This window comes from Plectrocnemia conspersa, unplaced genomic scaffold (assembly GCF_051122295.1).
Source record: "Plectrocnemia conspersa isolate PC_06_02 unplaced genomic scaffold, ASM5112229v1 ptg000014l, whole genome shotgun sequence".
Taxonomy (NCBI): Eukaryota; Metazoa; Arthropoda; class Insecta; order Trichoptera; family Polycentropodidae; genus Plectrocnemia; species Plectrocnemia conspersa.
The window spans coordinates 28,469,170-28,494,549 of NW_028277178.1; the positions used below are offsets into that span (position 1 = coordinate 28,469,170).

The 25,380-nt window shown below is 33.1% G+C and overlaps 3 protein-coding genes across 3 annotated transcripts in view; 2 read left to right on the forward strand and 1 right to left on the reverse strand.

The window, feature by feature from the left end:
• p130CAS (Serine_rich_CAS and FAT-like_CAS_C domain-containing protein p130CAS) overlaps positions 1–17,564 on the forward strand; it is a 41,003-nt gene extending 23,439 nt beyond the window's left edge. Inside the window, exons 2-6 of the mRNA XM_088204887.1 lie at positions 8,580–8,723; positions 8,814–8,975; positions 14,639–15,152; positions 15,225–15,377; positions 15,450–17,564. Coding sequence (XP_088061013.1) covers positions 8,580–8,723; positions 8,814–8,975; positions 14,639–15,152; positions 15,225–15,377; positions 15,450–16,321 — 1,845 coding nt within the window. The 3' untranslated portion in view covers positions 16,322–17,564. The remainder of the gene's footprint in view (positions 1–8,579; positions 8,724–8,813; positions 8,976–14,638; positions 15,153–15,224; positions 15,378–15,449) is intronic.
• YL-1 (Vacuolar protein sorting-associated protein YL-1) lies at positions 17,437–19,935 on the reverse strand. Its single transcript, XM_088204892.1, has 6 exons — positions 19,777–19,935; positions 18,704–18,833; positions 18,524–18,638; positions 18,198–18,456; positions 17,979–18,131; positions 17,437–17,920 (listed from the first exon to the last, which is right to left on the reverse strand). The coding sequence occupies exons 1-6, from the start codon at positions 19,917–19,919 to the stop codon at positions 17,566–17,568; spliced, it is 1,155 nt and encodes a 384-aa protein (XP_088061018.1). The 5' UTR covers positions 19,920–19,935; the 3' UTR covers positions 17,437–17,565.
• Positions 19,936–20,163: 228 nt separating this feature from the next.
• Rab11 (RAS oncogene family member Rab11) lies at positions 20,164–25,323 on the forward strand. Its single transcript, XM_088204893.1, has 6 exons — positions 20,164–20,305; positions 20,792–20,913; positions 24,052–24,284; positions 24,510–24,625; positions 24,989–25,137; positions 25,201–25,323. The coding sequence occupies exons 1-5, from the start codon at positions 20,266–20,268 to the stop codon at positions 25,120–25,122; spliced, it is 645 nt and encodes a 214-aa protein (XP_088061019.1). The 5' UTR covers positions 20,164–20,265; the 3' UTR covers positions 25,123–25,137; positions 25,201–25,323.
• Positions 25,324–25,380: the final 57 nt, after the last annotated feature.

The window sequence follows — 25,380 nt, forward strand, 5'->3', positions numbered from 1 at the left end:
AAATGCTTAGTACTACGGAGGGTGGGGAACCTGTTCACCCGGCCGTCAAAAACTGGGTGCCCGCCCATAAGGGTTGGACTCGTAGGGCCTTATTACGGATAACACGTAGCTGTACTTCTGACCCGTCTTAACTTAAGATATTTACAAAAATTATATTTTAGAACAAGTTTCATGTTGGTATTATAAAAAATACGTGCTATATATAGTGTCCTTAAAATTTCACAAAAGCATAAATCACAAAAAAAAACATTTTTTATAAATATTATTCATTTTTTCCTTATCAATTTTTTATATCAATTTTGAATTTTGAATAGCCGCCATTTTATAGCTGAAACAAGATGGCGGATCAGATTGACTTAGCCGAGATATGTGTAATGCACAAATTTTGATGTATCCCATATATATGTATATAATATGTATAAATATATAAATAAATTAAAATTTTAGCCAAGGGTGGTTTTCGTTCTCCTAGATTTGAAATCGCATCAAGTGCCTTTGTAATATGTGTATTTCTTAAAAAAATTACATAAAAGCCTTATTTAGACCAATTTGGCAATATTTTAGCGGAGGTTCCCACATAATTGTCATCTAGAAAGTACAAAAGTAAAATCTTAAAACAAAACGAGAGTAAAATCTTAATTTTTGAACACATAGTTTGAAGAGGGACTTCACTCACAACAGCCATGCAAACTTTAAAAAGCCATTATTATTTATTACCGTAATAAAAAATAAACTTCGCTAACCATCTTTATTTATTTATGATCCTTAGTGCATGGGGTTAATACTCTTCACTGTCTCGAGTACCTAATATACGGTTAAACAAATCCTTTCATCACACATTACTCAGATGATCATAAAGAACCAGAGACTAGAGAGCCTCGTCACTTTTACTACTACTCTACATCGATCCTAAAATTGTCAAAATTCGCCTCTCTAATGATTCGTAGGTTCCCGGGGGGCCCTTTATAAATAAAACCATTGTGGTAGCTTTCCGATGGCCATAAACAATGATATTGATTCGACGCAGTGAGAAACTTTTTGCTTAATGTGATTAATGTTCATATTTATGTAGTGGCCATTGATTACGTTTGGTTCTGATTCTTCTAATATGATGATTACTATCAAGGGTTTGTTCATATAACGCCTTTTAAATAGAGAAACATTGATAAACATAAATGTTACATTAAAAATTACATACAAATATATAATTTTGATAGTTTTTTCATTTCTAGAAAATCACCTAACAAATATAATAAATATTTGCGATGCTCTTTAATTTTTCTACAATTTTTTGGTTACTCTTTCTTGATATGTTATCAGATAAATTCGTAGTACTGTTAATATTAGGCATATATAAACAAAGTAGAGTTAATGTGTCATAATCGTTATATAACGAGTTAAAAAATCTATCTTGAACTGTATATGCATATTTGAGTTATATATTTTTACACCTCAAATAGATTAAATATGTTTCGGTACTTATAATAATCGCTCATGAATAAACACCAGCGCAATATATAATTTAGTATCCAATGATTACTACGTGGCATTTGAACATTGCGGTGGCACACGCAACATACATTTTCATTTATCGAACCACCGATCAATTGACACGGGTCGTGCCCATCGAAATATATCGGATAGCATGTCATGAAGTCGATTGTGAACTGCTGAAACACATGAAACAATCGTCCATAAATCAACGTCGCAGATCAATTTGCATCCACCGTCTTTAATAGGCCAATTGTTCTGGGACCAATTGGACGGTCAACCATTGCGACCTTCGGCTTTCAGACAATATGTCCATTAAACAATATGTGATACAAGCAGTACATGCACTCACGTGACCAGCACGCAAAAAATGTGCTGAAAAGCAAAGGATATTTCTGTTCTGTGGAAAACGGTTCAAGGACCTGAGCGTCGTCGGATTTGTACAGATGCTGGAGAACAGAGACAGAAATTTGCACTTAAAGTGAGAGATTTGGTTATAGTGTTTTTTATAATATAATACTATATAAGATTAGCTTATATTATTTTATATTTAACTAACGATTAAGTCTTATTTATATCATTATCAAAATTATTTATTAATATCTAATACAAATACGATAATATACATCCATTACGTAGGTCGCATATTACTTTTCACTTATCTCACTAAAAATGACGCATTTCTTATTACATAATAAAGAACAATGAATTTATGATTCCAAAGTATGATACTGTGATTTGATAAATGTTTTTTTAATAAACCATTTAACAAAACATTTATTAATGAGTCAAGATGGCATTGAATATGTTATGGCATCATTAATATAAAATTAAGTTGATCATTGGATCAATTCACATTTAGTCACAGTCGTTTTTATTAGTAGAAGGAGTGACTGAATTTAGAATATGCAATTTGCTCTCCAAATTTAACTACGTAAGTTCGAGCGTTCGTGTTTGGAATTCAAGTAATGTCGCTTAACTTCCTCCAATAAGCATTTGAAAAAATGTCGATAACAATTCGAAATATCTTAATCAGCATACTTTCGCCACACTCAATCATGCAGCACATGAGTCATATTTTTTATTAGCAGGTAACCGTGAATCATTACTTGAAGATCGTGACGCCACTTTGATACTAGTTTCTGTTATATAAAAAAACCACATTGACTCGGTTGCTGCATTTAGATTATCTCTCATAATGTGATATCACTCACAGGATGCTACTGTAAAAAGTGTCTGGAGAAATAAACTGGTCTTGGACCAGTTATGCACTTTAATAAGAAGCCTAGTCCTTCGCTATGGAAAAAGGGAAAAATAATTCTCCAGACCATTTCCAGAGTTCAATAAACTTGGATTTGTGCAGAGATTAAATCGCAAAGTAACCGCTATGATCCAACTTGCAATTCGTTTGTATGAAAAATGATCCGGTATGAGATCCCGAGATCAGGCTGTAATTAAAAAAATACTTTTGGTAGCTCTCAAGTCCTTAGGATCAAACTTGATCAAAAAATTTAAATAGGAAGTGTATTTTTCAGTGAAGTATATTTTCAACTGTTTCAGTTATTTCATTAATTTTTTTTATTTACCATTTCAGTAAAATCATATCCGAATAAATTTCTGTGAAAATATAATTTATTTGGCAGGTGCTGGTAAATAGCAATACAGGTGTGGCTAATTAAAAGTTTCATAAGCAATATTTCACGAATTCTATTATTAAAATGTATTCTTTCCTTAAAACTTGTTCATGTGCATCTGTGGTAATAATTTACAAAATATTTTAACTTGTAAAGCCTCCTCAGTTGCACGTTAGCTTCGGTTATGTAAAGACAAACCCAAAATCACAAAGAGATCTGAACGTAAAATCTAAAATAATTGCATATCTCGAAGAAAAGGTTTCAGTTCTAGAGATAGCGCGAAGAGTGGGGTTTAGTGGTTCTGCTATTCAAAGAAAGCTAATTCGGAAGAGGATATCGAACTTAAAATAATTGAAAATCTGTATTTATTGATGCCAGGTAGAATACAATTTATTAAAAATAAAGGTGAAATTACGTCAAAATAATTTTGTTAAGATGTTATAAAAGTGTTTTATTACAAGCTTCTAATTTTTAAATGTCCTCGATATTGCTTTCTATGAATAGAACAAAAAAGGTCGCGCGCACGTGTTGAGTTGGAGGTTCGCCATTATGCACTTACTGGGACGCAATTATACATTCCTAATTTTACAAAACCCTTGTTTTTTTAACAGTATTAACAATTATAATTAACTGTTATAAATTCAAAAATGGGTAAAAAGTGCATCAAAGTTGATAATCAAAATACGTATAAGAACCAGCGTGTATTTACATACTTATCATTATTTATTTACATGTAGTTTAAATGGTACGGTGAATGTGTATTTTTCAGTATAGTTATATATTTCACTAGTGAAGTCCAAATACATTTTAAACAGTAGATATATATTTTGACTAGCGAAAATACAATTTAACTGGTAGGCGCTATTGATATTATATGCCGCTCTAATATATTTATAACATCCACTTGCTGTTCAAATCCAAATCTAACCTAAACGAATTATCCAAACTCAACTTGAGCTAATAAAGGTTCAAAAACTATAGTTAATTTTAGAACATTCTGATATGTCACTCAATTTTTTAAGCGAAATAGTGAAACGCATGAAAAAGTTGAAAGCATATACTTATAAATTATATTTATAATACCAATGCAAATGTATTCCGATATGATTTCACTGAAAATATATATTCACTAATAATACACATTCACTGTAACATTTATAAAATTACTTAATGTCGTTATTCCATTTTTATGAGGCATTCTAAATCTAAGTGAGTTCCGTTTTAATGATCTGGAAAATAAATATTGATTTAATAATTTAACACTGTTTGATCCTACGTGCCTTTGAAATGTAAAATATTGCTGATGCATAAGAAAAATTGTAGCACAATCAATATGTGCAATGGACGTCAGATTTGCACTTAAATGTATACTGTTCAATTTATCTTTTATCTCCATTGTATTTCAGAACTGTTTTTTTATCATTTGTGAAACAATTTATGCTTGACTTCATAGACTAAAAGCATAGAATGCATTTCGCAAATTTCCGCCCAAGTTTTCAGAACGATTAGTCAGAAATGGAGATATTGATCTAGGGTCAGTGTTCTGGTCGCATGAATCAGACAAACACAGAGGACCTGAGCCTTGAGTAGGAGGGGGGAGGTGGTCCTGGCGACCTTCCGAGGTCGCCTGGTCTTTGGGCTATAGCCAACACGCGATCCAACCTTCACCAACAGTTTACATCGTGAGCGAAGCATGCTACAAACGCATACCATCACCACCTCTCCTCCATAGATTGTTTCCAAAGTATCGACCTGACCTTAATTACCCATCTGATTTCATAGACCACCCTATAACACGAATCTGACAATCGAATTCCAATACCGAACCATATAGATGATTGGTATTCAACAATGAATTATTCATCACAATTGTTAGTTGCTCTTGTGACTAATGTACTTTAACGAACCTATCTTCGTAATTGGCCCCACGTCACAACTTTTCCTGGTAGGTCATTGTTGTATTATTCAAAGAGTTGACCACTGTTTTGACAGGATATGGTCAGCTGTGGATGACTCAGCATTGCACTCGTTTTTTTGCGCTTTGCTTCTCAATTCTGCATTGATTGATTGCCAACGTACTTGAGATCAACTAAAAGTGATTTATCCGAAAGAAGCTGTGGAAACAATAAAATTGTTATTGTACACAGCCTTTCTTTGGTTCGAAAAGGAGGTTAATGTACAAAATTTATATGAAATCGCTTTCTTGTTCTCAATAATTACCGGTGAGAAAACAGTCGTTTATGATCGTTGTGGTCTTTGATTCCAAAAAAATACTTATTGCGGCGCACTTTCGATTGCAATTTTGGCGCCCAGGGCAATTATGTACCGGACAATATTATGCAAGACGGTTTTCATTTTAAATCAATTCGTTTGGTACAGATAGTAATTTGCTAATTTTTATTAAACTTTCTATGAAGTTGTTTTCTAATATATTAAAATATTTATACAGAAATATAATAACTGACATTTACTTTCTACGATATTTGAATAAAAAATAATCGGGGAAAATCAATAAAAATGCAATATTTTGTTGTATGTGATTGTTAAATTGATATGCTTCTAAATACAGTTGCTAACTAGAGACCCATATACTTCGGATTTGCATCCATTTATGAAACCAATATCCCAAATTTTAGCACTCTGCGATTAAATACATCCTATTATTGTTGATCAATTAGACTACCTTGCAATTTCACAACAAATCCAAAACAATGCACTTCTAAAAGTTTTTATTGAAATTGACGCACTGAGCGCGAGAAAAAATCTTTTACGCATTATTAAATCCACTGCGGTTCAATTAATTTAATCACAACATTTAAGTTTTTTATTTAGAGTATAACCTGTACCCGTTTAATATGTTGGCGTGAGAAACATTTTTTTACCATAATTTATTAATAAAATAAAATATTAGAAATCTTATCATCAAGCCACTTAAAATAAATAGCAGATAAAGCTTAATATTAAACAAGGGATTAGCGCTCGGTGCAGACCGTACGTGACAATAGACGTATGCATTACAATAGGCATGTGTTTTTATATTGCGGTCTAACCATTCATAACTTATCTATATATGTAATTAATGTAAATATTTTTATATGTGCTGCATTGGCGTACAGATGTTACATATATTATATCGACAGCACTTTGAGAATACCTTCAGAAATACTAGTGCCATTTGTGTCGATAATAAATGTCAAGGGATTTGCGCCTAAAATAATCAATAATTTTATCTTTGCGTTGACCTATAAATTCCAGACAGAATAAGCTGTGCAAGTTTCCATGCGTCAATGCTCACCGTACAAAATATTTTGCAGCTTTAGGCAATTGATTTTCTTTTTTATAGTTGAAATACTTTACTACCAGGCTCTGTCCGAGATTTGACTATCATTAGATTTAATCTTTACGATATGTTATGCAATATCGTAGTATATCTTACCAAAAAATCACCGATTTTGCTTATTTTAAATATAAATAATAATAAAACGGTATTATTTTTATATATATTTTTAATATGTATATCGCTGTAGCACAATGGGCGTTAGCTAATGCGTTACAATACTCAGACCTATAAATGATCAAAGCTTAGTAATTTTGGTTTTTATTAGTTATAAGTCCGGACTTTAACTAAAATTTTGTGCAATTTTTTCAATAATTTTGTAATGTATAAAATCTAAGCTATATTTTGATATGTTTATACTAAGATATATATTTATATTTATAAATATTACCAATCAAACATGTTGTAACAACTATAATTGCATTTTAATATGATTACAAAATTAATGTTGTACAAAGTCGTTAGAAGTAGATAAGACATTATTTAAAATGTTAAAATGTTAAAATGTCAAAAACAAAGACTATTGATTTGGTGTCACGACAAACACTAACAAACAAAAACATTAAGCGACATAATGCTAACGCGACATAACGCTCCTCAACAAAATGTTACCATTTATATATATATTAATAAATATGTATTCTATAATATTATAAGTGTTGTATTTCACAAAAAAGTCTGTAATAAAAATAATTAAAAGTCAAAATTTCAAATAAGTTTTAATGTTTGTACTACATTTTCTGGAAGTTGTCTGAACTGAAGTCGGCCGAGGTCGCTGACTTCCGAATAGCGGCCACACTGCCACAAATTTCATATGCCGTTCGGACGGCGGGCGTGAATGACGTCCGTACGGCGGTTGCTGTCATGTACAGCTGGCATATTTGCGCGCGATCAAAAAATGTGTCAAATAATCGCAATGGTGTGTCATTTATATACACCGATCTAGGAAAATACATAAGGATATTCGAAGCGATTTTTTTAACAAAATCAAGTACCACTAATTATTTTATAATTATTTAATTTTATATGAAAAAAATATAATAACGATATCTGTTAGAAGAATATACTATCACAAATATAATTAATCCCTTTTGGTGCAAAATATTCAAAGATTTCAGTAAGAGTCTGTTGAAGTCCCCGATAAGCATGTGGTATTATAACTTGACCACGTGACCACGATGCAGCGCTCGTCATGCGTGTTGACCATAGAACGCCTACGCGCATATTGAAATTGAAACGAGTTACTCGTTCTATCTCAGTTTGCAAAAAACCATATCATTATCTCTCTCACTCTCGTCACTTAACACGAGAGAGAGCGAAAGGGGAAGTATCTCACCGCTCGCGCTCGAAAGAGCAGCTCCGACTTCGGTTTCTTTGACCTCGGTCCGTTTGCCGACAATGTTGGGAAGCGCTCGAAGCTGGCCAAGTCGACTGAATTACCCCCACTTTACCTCCCGTTCTCGGTAACCTCGGACAACTTCCGCGAGATTTTAGAGCGGGCATAACCGAACTCGACCGAAGTAACCCCACTATATTCTCCGTTGTAGTCCGTGATCTCTCTAGTGCAGGCATAATAGTTAAAAAAACAATAATAAATAAAAAGGATTGAAAATCGAATAAAAAAAAAAACACAATAAAACAGTTGATTGATACGTAGGTAAATTAGTAATTTTTAATAGTTTATTCGTAAAATAGTTGTTTTTTTATTATAAAATACTTTTTTATTTTGATTATTAAATAACGTAAATTTTTGTGAGTATAAAATATATTTACTTATATGACATTACCTTTATTTATGGTTTTGCTTTTCAATGCGTATTTCAACAAACAAACAAACTTGGTTTGTTTGTTGTCCCCATCTTATAACTGTATCTATATATGTATTTACAAAGGAATACTTCGTTCAACCTTCGTCTAAATTCTCTCAGGATTTTCAAAATTAACTGGCTCTTTTTTAATTTCGCAAACCTTTTGCACAGTACCGGGGCGTGCTCAAGGTACGCCCTGGGATGGGCAAACGCCCTGGGCAATGGGCTAATTTATGCATGAGCCTTTACGAGCGTGCGGTTTTAAAATTGATGGCTTTTAAAAAAACAACGCGTTTGCCTTTGTTGCAGCATTGTATGGCTCGAGCCCTTTACGACAACTTGGCGGAGTCTCCGGATGAACTGGCGTTCAGGAGAGGCGATACCTTGACGGTCTTGGAGCAAAACACCGGAGGCAGCGAGGGCTGGTGGCTGTGCACCCTCAGAGGAAGACAGGTAACTATAAAATTTAATGGCTTATCAAATGCCATAATTGCCGTTCTATAACATTAAGCTTAACCCCTATTTCGCGTGTGTGTTTCGTAGGGTATCTGCCCTGGAAACCGTCTGCGTTTGCTGGCCGGGGTTTACGACACGGGGGGCGGCCCCCTGTCGCCTCCGTTGACGCCTACGCCCCCACAAGCCCCCGCAGTCTCCTCGAACCAGAGCCACGCCCGCCGACGCTCGTGGAAATTCCAGCCTACGAAGGTAAGCTCAGATAAGGGCGGTAGTTCTGAAAACACAATCAGCGGCGTTTGAATAAACACGTGCGATATTTGCGTTACACGAGTTGTTCCAAAATCAATAAATATTTAATGTAGATAACGATAGTACTTTTCACGTTACCCTGAATATGTTTTTAAAGGTCATTTCGTAACGAAAAATAATCGGCAATTGCTTTTTTAAGAGATTCGCTTTCACTTTTAATGGAGGAGCAATTTCGTCAAGATATCAAGTTGGCTGAGTTATGGCAATGGAATTATTTCGCATGCAAGGATTTTTTGGTGTCAACACTATTTTAAAGTCAATCAGATTTTAGTCCAAGCTGGTTTAGTAGTAAATTTACTTACTTTCATAATGCAATGCTTTGCGAACAGCTGTAGGCTCCTTATAAAGCTTTCTAAGTTATAGTACTTAGAAATGAACAATATTGGTAATTAGTTATGTAGCTTTATCATGACATCGTCCCACGTTATTTTGTTTGGTAACGTTCTATTATTTTATATAAAACAGATTCTCAATCAAGTTTTAAATAAAAACACTACAATTTTACTACATAACGTGCACTGTGAAGTATGAATGAAGGCGAGCCGGCGCTTCTCAAACTTACGTACTTTAAGCGTGAAAAGTTAAATTGATTATAATCATTTCATATTTTTAAACGCCTTAATAATACATTTGTAATCTAAATATCATAGTTTAATTCTTACTGTTTATTTAAAACTTCATAGATACTTTATCGTAAAGATAGTAGGATAACGATTAGAAGCAATTAAATATATTTTTATATAATCCAGAACTTATCTTAAAGCTCTTATATATCCACAAAACATTGTTAATTCTGCCCTCATTCTTTTTCCACACATGTTTCTGACATGTCCAATCCCCAACGCAATTACAACTCCCCAACGAGCAACAGGGAAAGATTTTTTTAGCACTGTCAGGAGAGGATTATGGAAGAATTTCTGGAATCTATATATTATATTTGGGTACTATTTTTAATTTCTATATATATTATATAAAACAGATTTATACGTTCATATTTGTGAAGATATTTTTTATGCGAAGCTGCATTTATAAACGAGGATATCTATTATATTATCATTTCATGCATTATTTTACTAAACATTTAATCAAAAATTGCTCTTATATACAGTATAATATTATCAGAAATATATGTTTTTGCAAATATTGAAGCATTAGATATGACGAGTATATTACATATCAGATAAGCAAAAAACATCGGTGTTAGGTTTATTTTTATATGTTTATTTTATATTCGTTGTACAATTTATGCAATAAAGAATAAATATATATACGTATGTATTTTCTCTCGTCATAGTACTGTTTCACATAAGCTCAAAGATGGGGTTGAAAATGAACTTGGTCTAACTGTCGAAAAGGAAAGCACCTGTTTTTTCAGGTTTCTGGGGGTCGATGCTCGGCGTAGCTCCGCTTGGTACGCCTATTCCAAGTCGTAAGCGAAGTGATGCCAAGTTCTGACTGTAGTGAATTCAACACGGTACTCCAATGTTCGTTCTAGTTCTCGATCTTCTGGCCAATGCGAATATTCGAATGGCTATTAAATAATCTGCGTTAAATGATTAAAAAATCAGTAGAATTGCCAGTAATGTAATATTATGGTATATATAAAATCTTAACACATTACGGTCCGTTCATGCGTTTTCGCGTGATAGCAAAATTTTAAATTCAGTTCGTTCACGATTTTTAAAGGGTTACAAATAATGAAATAAAATAAAAATATCGTGCGAACGTAAAAAGATTTAAACTTTTATCGATAGATGGTTTTAAATACATTATTATAATTATTTTGATGAAAGTCACACTAAAATTTCGCGAAAATGATTAAAAACTGCAGAATTGGCAATAATTTAACTCCTTGGTATCCTTTGTCTTGACACCGGCGAATCGGCGTATGTCGTTTTTGCAAATGCTATAAACGATTTAATTGTAGTCCAATGAGTTACAATTATATAAGGCCGAAATAGCGTATTCCGTAAGGTCTCAGATTGGTAACCCAAAGGCTGCGGGCTCAAGACACGGCAGCAGACTCGAATTTTTATTTATAAAATTGCGCCGTTGTTAAAAACCGGCCTTAGTTGCAAAGTCACATCTATTGATTATACATTGTATTACACATAATAATTTATAATTATTTATATAGATGTCATCGATTTCCAGAAGTCCGGTGGTTAATACTTGTAGGTATTAATTATATTTGATTGACTAAGAGAGCGCAAAAACAATTATCATTTCTCAGAAAGAAAAAATTCACGTCAAAAGTCGTCACAGTAACGGCGCCGACACGATTTTATTGCTTTTGACGTGGATTTGTGACTTCTGAGAAGAGAATTGTTTTTTTCTGCTCTCCTATTGTTCAAAATTCGGTTTTGATGTGCTTCATTCGATTCTCACTTAAAATCTTAATATCTACGCTAGATAACCGAGTGTTTCCAGTGCGACGCGACGGCACGATTTAATTGCTTTTGACGTGGATAATAAACAGAGACCCCCTTGAATTAGGCTAGAAAAATGCATGTCATTTAAAAAAATAATATAAATCTTAATGAAATAGAAATATTAAAATAACGACCACTGACTATCCAACTTTTGCCCCCCCCCCCCACCGCTGAAAAAACTGAAATGACGTGTTTGTGAAGCTAAATAGTAAAGTATTAGTGTAATCACATAATTCCTTCATATAAAAAATAAACGGAGAATATTTTTCGTAGCCTTCTGCATAGTACACAATAGATGATTAAAAATTAGACGCGCACATTTGAAGGGGTGGAGGGACTGGAATGTTGGTCATCCTATACCGGTAGATAGGGATAGTGGGCAGACAAACCAACCAATGTTCCGGAGCTTTTCGGTTTTGGAGAAGCTGCGCTCTGGAGGGTTGCGCGCGTACACATCTGAATCGATACTGCGGCCGCCCACCGGCACCCGTCCGGGGAATCTGCCCCCCTTGACGCCCCCACGTTCCACGTTCACTACACACATCGCCGTGGAAACATCACGTTCAGGGACAAACACGGTCACCCTAATTCTTGACGGGATCACTCTTTGAATTCTGATGCGTCACCATTCCTATTAATGTATGTAGGGGATGCTTCAATTATTCATAAATTGAGAATAATTGTTTCTGTTTTTTTTTTTACTTAATTCATTAGCAAATATTAATTTGTTTACTGTATGCTGGCTATTAGTTAATTGACCATACTCTGGATAATTAGCTCTGTTGATACCAGGAAAATTATTTGGTGTTGCGGATTATAAATAGCATAAATATAAACATGAGCAACATACGGTCCGTTTGAAGGGATTTGACTAATCCAAACCTTCCGAATTCATGGAAATTGTTCATAAACATTCAGTTGATAGCCGGGAGCAGTTTATATGTTTGATGAATTTACATTTTTAATCGCATGTTCATTCATATTAATATATTAAAATATAATATATTCACTATTCTAGGTTTACGCAATTTTTTGATGATAGAGTTCTCAATCGAATATTCAATTATTTTAATTATTCGCCCGATTTTCAACTATATGAATATTCGAATAATTGATCGAGTATTCGTTTACACTATCTCGAATTAAATTTGAAAAATCTTAAAATAAAACAAGTTGTATACTTGAGCAATACAGTTAGTCTCTCAATATACCCGAGTGACTAGTGCCGCTCCAAAATCCATGGTCCTTTATGCGCATCTTTTTTTCAAAATGCAAGACAATGAGACGCTTCTTTTCAACAAAAAGAAATGCTTTTACGCCTTCAAATAACATTTGTTATTAGAATATCTATCAGGTGTGTCTACTATGACCGAAATTCGCAGAATTCGTTCGTTGAACGAAACAAAACGTTTGAAAGACCCATCCTTTATTATCAATTAACGCTTATCTCAAAAACAGACGTTTTTCTATATGTTGTTTCAAGACGCAAAGATTCATTTTCAATCAATTCAATAATTCGATTGCAGTTAATTTGTTTCTAGTTATTTAATCTATATGCAAATCCGCACAGATAAAATGCCGATACGGATCAGATCTTTATGTATTTCAAATTTGTTTCAAGCACTATTAGCTATTGTATATATGTACATAGAATAAATTCGATAAAATTGTGTATTTAAAATGTTCCATTAATTTTGCTGAATTAATTCAATCGTAGCTGATCCTAATTCTGGTAATTTATAAAAGCTAAAATAACGTACCTGATCAAAAAATTGTAAAATTATAAATTAAGCAATTTTATTTTGACGCCTTCACTAATCAGTAATTCGCACACCATTGTGTTATGCATGATTTATAAAAGTTATGAAAGTAATTAATGATTAACAATGATTAATTGTTAATGATAATAATTAATGAACTATTATGAAAGCAATTAATGGTTATTATTAACCATTAATTATTTTTTAACTAAATATTAAAATACAGGCAATTTTTTGCACTGATTGATTAAATAAATTAATATTGTTAAGAACTGAGCAAAAAATACGAATTATAGTCGAATATTTGATCAAGTTTTTATTCAATATTCGGATATTTGAGAATCCTACTTATAGTATATTTTTAATAACAGGCCTTTCAGATACATATCACTTAATATAATTTTAATAAATATTGTAATTGTTGGTCACTCACTGTCGCGAGGTACCACAGCAAGCGAACAACACTACCTCCAATAAATGTGAAATTCATCACGTTCGTTGTATTAAATATACAATTCTTACGTTTACAGCTGAAACTGGGAAAAAATTAACCCCATTCAGATATTCGTATTAATAATACAATATAACTAGAAGTTGTATTGTATTTTTAAATCTTACTTAAATATATAAATATGATATATTTTAGCTCCTATAGGACTGACATAAACTTTGCCCTCCATAATTTGTTCTGCGGTTAAAATCAAAAGTCTAATATGGTCCGCAAGATTGCTTACCCCTGGTATATTATTATATAACCACACCAATAAATCAACTAAAACTGGTTTACAATATGTGTGAAATCTGCATTTAATAAATTAAGCCATTGAAAAACTTTTTTTTTTTTTATTGAATTAATATCTATATAGAGTGCCGTAACTAGGCAGATACAATAGGTACACAAGAGAAAGGGGGCTCAAATCTGGTACTGCCAAAAAATATAAATTTTATAAAAATGATCCAACTTCTTTCCGAACTTTAAAAAAAAAAAAAAAATTCAAGGATATCTGCGGATTTTTTTTCGCGGAATGAAAGCAAATTAAATACAATAAAAATAAAAAAATAGGGGAGCTTTGGGAATGCTAATTCAATATTCCACACTTCAATCACTGAGCTGGTAAAATCTGCTACTCACCAATCCCCTCTCTATTCGTATTCCAAAGGGTGAACATTGACCATGATTCATAATGCATTTAAAACACTATAATTAAATATGATTTTCTCGAAACTGAAACACTAACCGCAAGTTCCATTTAGTCATTTTATTAGAAATTGGATCTTATTAGCAGTGACTACTAAATTTACGAAACGCCCGCATGTTCCAAAGTTTGTTGGGCAACAGCCAAACTGTTCGTTAAGACCTTGGCGAAACTAGGGGAGATCTACAATTGATTTGTTTTCATTTGTGTTTCAGGTGGTGCTACCCCAGCGAGTGGGAGACGTGTATCTGTATGAGCAACCCCAATCTTTATGCAGCGTTTCTCCGGGACCCTTTCAATCTCAGACGCATCTGGCGCAAGCAGGACAGAACTTCGAGCTGTACGACGTACCGAGACCAGCTGTTCCAATCAATTATGACACGCCAAGGAATTGGTCCAGAGGATCTCCGATCAACAAAGATGCGGCTAACGATTGGTACGACGTTCCGAGGAACCCGGTGCCAGTTTTGCTGCACCAGCAGCAGCTGACGCCCTCTAGCAGCGCTAGTTCTCTGACTATCGACTCCATGTCTTCGAGCAATCGGTCTTCTTTAGCCACTATGCCTGAGTATGATGTACCAAAACCAAGAGGAGGCCTTCATTCACACCAATCTTGTGATATACCGTCTGGTGCTCTGACCAAAGAACTACCTCTCGAATGGAGCAAGGCGTTGGAGATGCTCGAAAGGCTCCAGTCCGAAGCGACTGGAGCGATATCAAAACTATTAGGTAAGCATATTATTTGGTATTTCTTAAATTTCATGACAAGTGTAGTGGTTTGATGAAATTATATATTTTTAGGATATGTAAGACCTGGTTGGCGCAGTCATTCAGCATTGTCTCCAGAAATATTAGACATACGGCTCGCCGCTATAAGATTGAGAGCCGCATTACACGATTTTGCCGAGTTTACCGAAGGATGCTTAGGAAATGCGGCAAGTGCTAATGATAAAGGTTTGATAATAGATCTATTTTGAATGGAATGTAAAACGGTATTTGTTCTCAAGTGTTTCGTTTTGTATTTAGGTCTGGCGATTAAACTCCGGCCGCTCGTGAAAGCTTTAAGAGACGCAGATAGACTAGTGAATGAAATAAATACAAATTTAGATGCAATAAATTGGGCAATAGATCAGTTATCGAAGCCGGATGAAGTGGACGACGCTACTTTATCAAATATTACTCCAGATGCTTTGGATCAGTTGATCGCTTGCGCTAGAACGTTAACCGAAGATATAAGACAGACTACGTCTTTCATTCAAGGTAATTCGACGCTGCTCTTCAAGAAAGGAAGTAATTGCAAATTAATGAGCAACACCGGAGAATGGATCGAAGAATACGATTATGTTAAACTCGAGTCGAGGGATGCCGTTAATAAGAAATATTCAGAGATAAGCAAAGAGATGCCGCACAATCTAAAGAAGAATTTCGATAGAGTGATCAAAGACGGCGATAACGGTACTGCCGATATAAAATCTAAGCCGTATAATCTAGCTCCCGACGAGAAGCAGCTAATAACGTTTTACGCCGTTCAGACGATAACGTATTTTAAATATTTAACCAATTCCATCGACGCCTTTTTGCAAACGGTCGAGAAGAACCAGCCGCCTAAGATATTTTTGGCTCATGGCAAGTTTGTCGTGCTGAACGCGCACAGATTAGTGTATATCGGTGATACAGTGTATAAAAATATTGTGAATAAAGAACTGAAAGATAAGATTTTAAAATGTTCGAATGCCTTATCAGACGGCCTATCGGCGACCGTAGTCAACGCCAAGAACGCTGGTTTGCAGTATCCGAGCGTGGCGGCCGTTCAGAGCATGGTGGACTCCGTCGCTGACGTTTCGCACTTTGCGAGAGATTTGAAGCAGTGTATGATATTAGGAGCTAGCCAACCGTAGCTTTTTAAACAAAACGCTGCCATTTTATAAATTATATAGTCAAATAGATTTTGGTACTTAGGTATTAGAGCATGAAACCAATATCAAATATTATTTGAGAAAAACTATAAATATAGATACTTCCAAAAAAATATAAACGACTGCTCGATATTATATATATATATATATATATATATATATATATATATATATATATATATATATATATATATATATATTGCATATATACAAAATATTTGTAGATTAGACGTAGTGTTTATAATATCAACTACAATAATGAATTTATTGTGAAATGCATCAATTTTATATTTTCATAATTTTGGTAATTTTTAATTGAGACTAAAGTGGAACCCTTTAAATGTACATGTTACCAGATTATTAACAATGATTTTTATTATATAAATATTACATACGGTATAAGCAGGATTGTAAATTGTTAAAATGTTTTTAATGATAAATTATGACAATACGGGGAGCGGAACAGCTTTGTATTACTGTTGTGGTATTAATAATTTTGCAATTTAATTGATTTTCATATAGCTTTAATAAAAAGCAACACAATAAGGGTTCCGCTGTATTTAAATGACAACGATCTCAAGACATGAATAAGAGCGCAAATAAAGAACTTGACTGAAAAGCTCAATATTGATTATAAAATGATTTTTTCTTTTATAAAGTTTTATCGAATTAAAATTATTAATAAAACCTTAATTTGCTGTCAAGTTATACGATTAAGGTTTTATTGTGCTAATGAATTTATATTACATGTAGCTAATAATTTCTTGTAAAACTAACATGTGTGTGGCTTTTGCATGCCGTTTTATTGAACTAATTTCAGACCGAGATTGATGGTTTTAATGACAAAAAAAGATTGACAAATCTTTATAACGAGTAGTAGTACTGAAATCACATATGATTAGGTTAAAGAAATAAATGCAAAAAGCCTTATTTACAAAACTACAAAAATAATTTGTTGCCTTATTTATTGACAGAATTATAAGCGTAATGTTCCTCAAGTTGCTTGGCTCGTACACTCGATTTTGTATAGTTATGTAACGAAAATATTTAACGGACTACTTGTAGATAGATGTAAATGTATAAAAAGAATGTAAATAAATTTTATATAATTTGTTGATTTATTTTGTAAGTATATTTATGTGACAAAGTGTTTTTTTTTTGTTTCTTTTATAAACTTGTACCCATACAATATGTATTATTACAAAATATATACGATGAAACAATATTTATATTTTTTTTGTTTGTATCTTTTTGGCCGCTTCCTTGCGAGTGGCGATCCTCCAAGCGACCCATTCTTGAACTTCCGGTATCGAACGATTCCCTCTAATCTCCAACTGTTGATAGTAAGCTTCCCGCAAAATTTTAAAAGCCTCTATGCTATTATAAGGTAAGTTTGTGACCGGATCGAAGTATTTAGCCGGTTGTTTAGTTACGGCGCAGATCCTCGGTTTTCTCTTCGGTCTAGTGGGAGCAGGTAGCGCTGCTTTGAACGCTTTATTTTTAACATCGTTCACAAACGTAATCAGAGTACGTTCATATTTACCACCATTATCATCTTTACTCGTGTCCTTACCGTCCAATCTATAAAAAAATTCAATCAATAAACGAAATATATAAGCATATAAAATAAATAACGTACATATCCAAATGCGAATACGGTTTATCGGCATCGTTTTTAACTTCATCGGTAATATCTGTGACGAGACTTCTTCTAGTTTCTTTGGCATTCAAACTATTAATTTTACTATGCGTATCGTTAACTTTCGACGGATCCACAGTGAAGGAATGATATCTAAATTTTAAAATAATAGTACAACATCATTAAAATTACATAATGATTAAATTGCAATTAATTCACCTTATCATTGGACCGTTATAAATTTGTTTCGTCGGTCGCGTGATCTTTTTCTCAAGCTCAAGTCTCTGGAAACGCTCCAAACTTTTCAGATTTTCAATCTCAGTCAACGCGGCTTCCGCTAATAGTTCTTCTTGAGACGGCATTTTATCGTCGACGTTCGTCTTCTTCACTTTGCCTTTCATCAACTGATTTCTGATTTTGATCCTCTGTTTTGTCTCCAATGACTTATCGACGGTTGACTTTCTGATAGATTTTCTCTCTGAATGAGCAAGGTATGGTTAATAAATAGATTATAAAGCAAATAAATAAATATAAATAAAAACAACCTGAAACGACAACTTTTTCAAGATTATCAATTGACTTTTTGGCAGGTTTTGGTTTGGGTTTGACTTCTTTCGGTTTAGCTTGATCCTCTTTAGGTTTGGGTTTTAATTTCGGGTCCTGCCAAAAATATATATTTAATTTTTAATTGAAAAATATTATATATGAGTATTAAAATATCTCACTTTATATGATTTTGTCATGCCGGGTTTTTTTCGCTTCTTTTTTTCTTCGTCTTCATTAGCCGACACGGGTTCATCATCTTCGTCGATACTAAAATCCGAGTCCACAACATCTTCTCCTTCTGCGATTTGACTAAACATAAAAAGGGAAACATACATCAACATTATAATAATAAATAATAGTGAAAATGCAGTGAAGCCCAAGTTAAATATTTAGTTGTATTTAAGAGGAGAGTAAATTGTGATGTTTGTTGTTAGTTTTTCTGATTTAGGTATCATAATCATTTCTGATAATGTAAAGTGGTATGTTTGGTCAGTGCTATTGGACTCGAAAAATGGATATAATTTATAGACTGGAAGCGTTGCGATGTTCACGTGTTTTTAGCATATAGGCATATGCTAAAAACACGTGAAAGGTGCAATAAGATTTACGCACAAGCGCGGGAGGAGCTTGCCTCAAACCCCCAAAGGGTTCTAGAATTTTTGAAAAATATTTTTCTGACGAATCATTATAGTTTTTCTACAGCAATTTAATACAAAATCATTTGCACAAAAGCGTTATTTTATTAAATGCATCACATTTCTGAGAAGCTCAATAGTTGTACTTATTTGTAGCGATGAGCTTGGATTGATTTATTGTTTTCTTTAAGTAATCGCAGACCTTTTTTGTCTTTATTTGGACAAAAATTTCGGAGCTGGATTTTGAACAGAAATTTTCGTAATGACCTCTTTTGGTTCCATAGAAATTTATCCTTCTTTGTCCACTTCGAGCAAAAATTTCCGAGATGGCCTTTTTATTTAGTGTCCTTTGATATTTTCAAAATCTGGTCGCCTCTGGAAACAATATATTACCGGAAGACAAAAAGCACCGTAAGGCACAATATTCCATCAAGCAAATGTCAAGGGGTATACATATTTCGTTGTTCTAAGAAGTGAGTGCAACGATTGGCTGGATGATCGGTACATGATTGTGATTCGTTAGGAAGGTTTGCAGCCCTGAATACTTAAGGCTGTTCTCAGTTTAGCAAAGTTTAGATCGTAAAGGCAAGGTAGTAATTGAAGATCATTATACTGACACATAGTCGTTGTCTTCGTCCAGCTCCTCGAAGCCTCCGTATGTGGTTTTATAAAAGTCGTCTTCCTCTTCTTGCTGCAGCAGCCGCGTCATGCGGCTGCCCGCATTTGAGCGACGAGACCGATCCGCCATGGCGTCCTGCATACAATTTGACAGATGTGCCAGTGTTGCCACTTGTGAAAATCCATTAATAAATATTGTGAAATAAAAATAAAAATAAATGAGAAATAATTTGAAATAATTACGAGAGGGGAGAATTAAATCGAAAAGGCGTCTGGCTGGTCGAATCGAACGTTTTGGCCATAATATCCGTACGGGCGGCGGCGGTGACGTGTCTGGGGATTGCGCATGCGCAGCTGCGGGGGGCGTCCTATTGCGCCGCCATATTGTGCCACCTGAGTGGCCGACTGAATCGTCGCCGACCGTCGGTCCTCTCGGCCGTTGGCTCATCGAAGCGAGCCCGCGCCCCCTAGACCGCCACCGCGCCACCATGGGCACCCGCGACGACGAGTACGACTATCTGTTCAAAGGTACGCCTCGCTTCCCGTCGCTCCGAGCTCCGAGTAGGGCTCCGAGCGCTCGCCCCTCGAAACGGTCGAGAGCCGCTGCGGAATGCGCCCCCCTCTAGCTCGGTCCGCATCGCCGTGGACGCCGATGCGATCGATCGCGATCGGCGGTGACGCATAAAGGAAGGTCTTTTATCATCGCCGGCGATTTGCGCAAATAAAAATGGCCGCCATTTTTAGTTCGGGCTGCGCCCCTTCGCCGTGTCGGAGAGCCCAACAGACCCGCCCGCGCCTAGAAAGAAAGTTTACACGTCACGCGTCTTGAAAAAAATCGATCATTATTCTCGTTGCCATCAGTGACGCGATTCATTGTTGCACTATGACGTTTCGGATCGATCAGACTCCGCGTATTACTTATGCATCCGAGTTTATGTAACGTTGACCCTCCGGGGTCGACGTAGTTGATTTTTTATTGTCTTTATTGTCTTAATTGTTTTTTATTCGTTACAGTGGTCCTCATAGGAGACTCCGGCGTCGGGAAGAGTAATTTACTATCGAGGTTCACTAGAAATGAATTCAATCTAGAATCAAAATCGACGATAGGCGTCGAATTCGCCACCAGAAGTATAAAGGTGAACATAATATGCTTTTACTTCTTTGCTCTGGCTTCCTAATTCGTATATTTTCGCTAGGTAACAACCAATAATGCCAGACTTTATTTTATCTAAACATAAAATATGACTTGTCCTAAGTCAAATATTGCACTCGTATATCAAAATTATCAACGAAAATAACCGATAAATGTCTATAGTAGTAAAAGAAAATATTTTTCATTTTTATTATTTAGGTATTAAATCTAAAATTTTATTCAAAATTTAGAAAGCATCATTTGTTCAAATATTCCTATACAAATGTAAAGTATAATAATAACAACAACAGTAAATAACTATTTGTTTTTTAACCCTCTTAGTACCATTTAAATTTTCAAATTAATAAAATAGTAAATTTTAATTACTATTTTTGATTAACCCTTTGAGTGATATCACCGAATATGTATGGTGGTTGATCTTTCACTGTTTTGAGGTACCCAAGATAGTTATATATTTACATAACTGAAGAAATAATAAATTAAAAACATTTATATATTAAATTCTTAGGATAAATTAAACTAAATTGATATAAAAAAATCCACAAAAGCCGAATAATATATAAAAAAATATGTAAATAAATTAACGAAGTTTAATAATAGAAAAGGGTTCAAATAAACGATTAAAACATAAGTAGTAAAATAAATCAAAGCAATAAAATGTTGAGAATTTCTATAAATGTAATGTATAATAAAATAATAAATAAATAAATAACAACAGAAATAATTATGGAAAAATACTTAAAATTTAATGATTTTATGCATCTGAATTTCAGAAAATTTCTGTTCTGTTATAACCTAATACAAAAGAGAATAACAAAAATGTTAAACCCAACATTAAAAATTTGATAAAAAAATGGGTTATTTTGAAAAGCCATTATATTGTCTCAAGTCTATTTTTGATAATTCTATAAAAAAACTATAATTCGGCTCTGGGATATTATGATGGTAAATTAAAAATTCGAAATTGTAACTTTTTCTTGTTAATGTAGTCTTCTGATTTTTTTTACAAATACCCTATAAAAAATTCAGTGTAGTTAGTAATTAACAAAATGAATCACTCAACTGACTTTTGTTTAAAATTTTTCATTGCCTATTCATTTGATCTGCTGATGTTTCTCTTGTAATAAACTGTTTATTTTATTAAAAATAGTATTTAATCTTTGCTAATAAATAGTTCGGTAAATCCAAATTTAGAATGTCGATGGAATAAATAAGTATAGTTCTTCCTCACTTATATATTTCGTAGGCGTTTTCTCAATTCTCACGATTGTTCATGTTTCAAGAGCGATTATTTAATGTATAGAATAATATATATTTGCTCTAAATACAAAGATATCGCAAAAATCACAATGTGAAAAAATTCACATAGTAAAAAAGTCGAAACTGATAAAATGTCAGTTCAGTGGGCTAGAAATAATACAGGAAATACATTTTTTTAACTTATTTTTGTTATATTTAGAACTTTTTGATGATAATGATATTTTATATGAGAAATATTGCTATAGACAACTTTGGTTTATACATACAGTAATTAAAAATAATTATAAATGAGAACATAGAGAAGAAAACAAAAAGCTTAATTTTTCATTTTCAAACTCTAATACTTCGGTGTTTTTGTTAAATGTAGGATTTTATAGTTAGTTTCTCCAATTTCTAAATCCAGAATTCATTCAACAAAAATGTTCATAATTTGTAAATATGGCTACCTTAATTTATTCTAGACTTCTGATCCTAAATTGCTTCTGATATTCTATTTTTCCAAATAAAATGCTTTTTTTTAGTGTTATGTTTAAACTTTCCGATTTTACGTAAATATTCATGGAACATTGAAGTAAAATACATTATTTATTTTATTAATTTATTTAGCTAATATAGCCAATTGTTGATACATTAAACCAATATAATCAAAATACAAAATTAAACAGATAAAAATTACTTTAATAATATAATTAATTACACAAAGGCGTTTCCTTATTCCATTGAGGAAAACCGCTACATTTTTAATTTTGCAGATTGTTCTAATAATCTTGTATAAATTCACACCTCCATACAGTATTCCCCTGACTGTACTCATTTTCTTTACCTTGTCTATCCTTAAATTTATTAGGTATATATAATATTGTTGCACAATAATTGAAGTAGAACAATACAGTACTATTGTAGATTATTTTTCTGTGTTTACAATGTTTAATTTTTTTATCTACAATTACTCCTAAATATTTTATATCATCAACTTTTCTATAATAGAGTTATCTATAACTATTTTTATTTTAACATATCTCGTTATTAATAATCATACATTTATTTTAAGTACATTATTTTAAAACCATATTATAAAAATCAAGTAAACTACTATTATATTTAAGATAAAATATAAACAAATTTTACTATCATATTTTATAAATTTTAATATTATTGTATATTGTTTCAAATATTATAGAAAATTTAATTGGTATTAGTCATATTATTATTAGTCACCGAACAGCAAATGACGCAAAAATGCGTCGCCCGCATCTACGCATAAAATTAGCCCAATTATGCGTTGAAAATGCCCTAATTTAATTATATTAATAAAATATAAATACTTTATTTTAAATTGGTAGACAAAAATATTAATTGTAGAAACCCAAATATATTTATTGATTTGATTAAATATAGCTTGAGATATGAGAAACCTTGTAAGAGCAATGAATATGTATAAATATTTCTCAACCTTTACCAGTAAAGTTATGCTTTTCAATAGTCTTGTATTCTTTAGAAACTACTAACAAATAGAGTTATAAATACATTGTGATTCGTAGTTTGCTGTTCAATTGACGACTATCATTTTTTCCACTTGACAGTTCAGCAAATACTGGTCATAGAAATCTTTTTGATGACTCATCGATGATCGACTACATTAAAATATTCAAAAAGATATAAATAAATTTATATACATAAACAAATTTGCGCATCTTAAATGTTTATCTGCACTTTTATTTTTTTAGTTTTTGCGTTTATGTAGATTTAAATAGGGATAATATAGTGTATATAATTAAAAACTTTTTGGAATGTGCATTGAAATATTGCAATTCGTATGTAGAATTCAATTGTGTTAATGTTTGTTGTGTGCTTTTTAAAGGTGGACGATAAAACAATTAAGGCACAAATTTGGGACACGGCCGGCCAGGAGAGATATCGTGCCATCACTTCGGCTTATTACCGAGGCGCAGTTGGAGCCTTGCTCGTATACGACATTGCCAAGCATTTAACGTACGAGAACGTCGAGCGATGGTTGCGCGAGTTGCGCGATCACGCCGATCAAAATATTGTAATTATGTTAGTCGGCAATAAGTCTGATTTGCGCCACCTCAGGTACGATACCGAAAAATATTTTATTGAATTATATTCGTAACATCCTATTGATAAGCAAACCGCTGTTGATTGTGTCATATTTTGGAGCGGGCGTTTTTATTGTTCCGTTGTGTTATCAGTTAAAATGTATAGTGTTCTATTAGAGTTATCAATAGGCAGTGTAATAAAATAATGATAATGAAGAAAAAATATTTTTTTAGTTGACTCATCAATATGTGTTTTCAGATCTATACCAACAGATGAAGCGAAAGCGTTCGCAGAAAGAAATGGCCTCAGTTTTATAGAAACGTCTGCGTTAGATTCTACTAACGTAGAAACTGCTTTTCAAAATATACTCACAGGTAATATATCAAAAATAATAAAATAGTTTGCTATAGGCGAGAGGTGACGATTTATCACCGTATTTAATTACTTGATAAATATCAAACTTTCGCTAAATCAAATTCAATTCAGAAACATAGAGCACTGCATTGTAGTGTTCTGTGCCAAAGTTGAAAACATTTTTATTTGGACTTTGCTAGTCAATAATTTATGATGAAACAATGACTCATATTGTTTTTGTTCCATTTTTCTTTCATTTATTGAAGTTATTAAATTGATAAAGAAATAGATTAAACTTTGTTCAGTTAAGGTCAAGGTTTTTATAATTGTAATTAATCATAGTATTTTTACGCTCTTTATCTTTATGAATTTTATTTTTGCAGCAATATATGGAATTGTTTCCCAAAAACAAATGCGTGATCCGCCCGAAGGTGACGTTATACGACCGGAACGAGTAGAGCCTATCGACGTCAAACCAACGCAGGCCGATAACGTGCGGCGTCAGTGCTGCCAGTAGCCTCATAACAGCAAGGTAGGTTTATTTTTTTTTATAAAATATAGTAACAAATAACGAAACAGATGTTTTTACTTTCAGATTTTAAGCAGATAGGGCTGTCAAACGAGGGTATCAGCATGGCCGATGGTCATTCTCCTACTGACGTGATAGCAAACACAATTAATGTAGATATTATTTGAAAATTCCATTTATAAAAAGAAATCAACTGTAAAAATATAAATCACTAACATATTCCATTAATAATTGTGAAAAAAAATT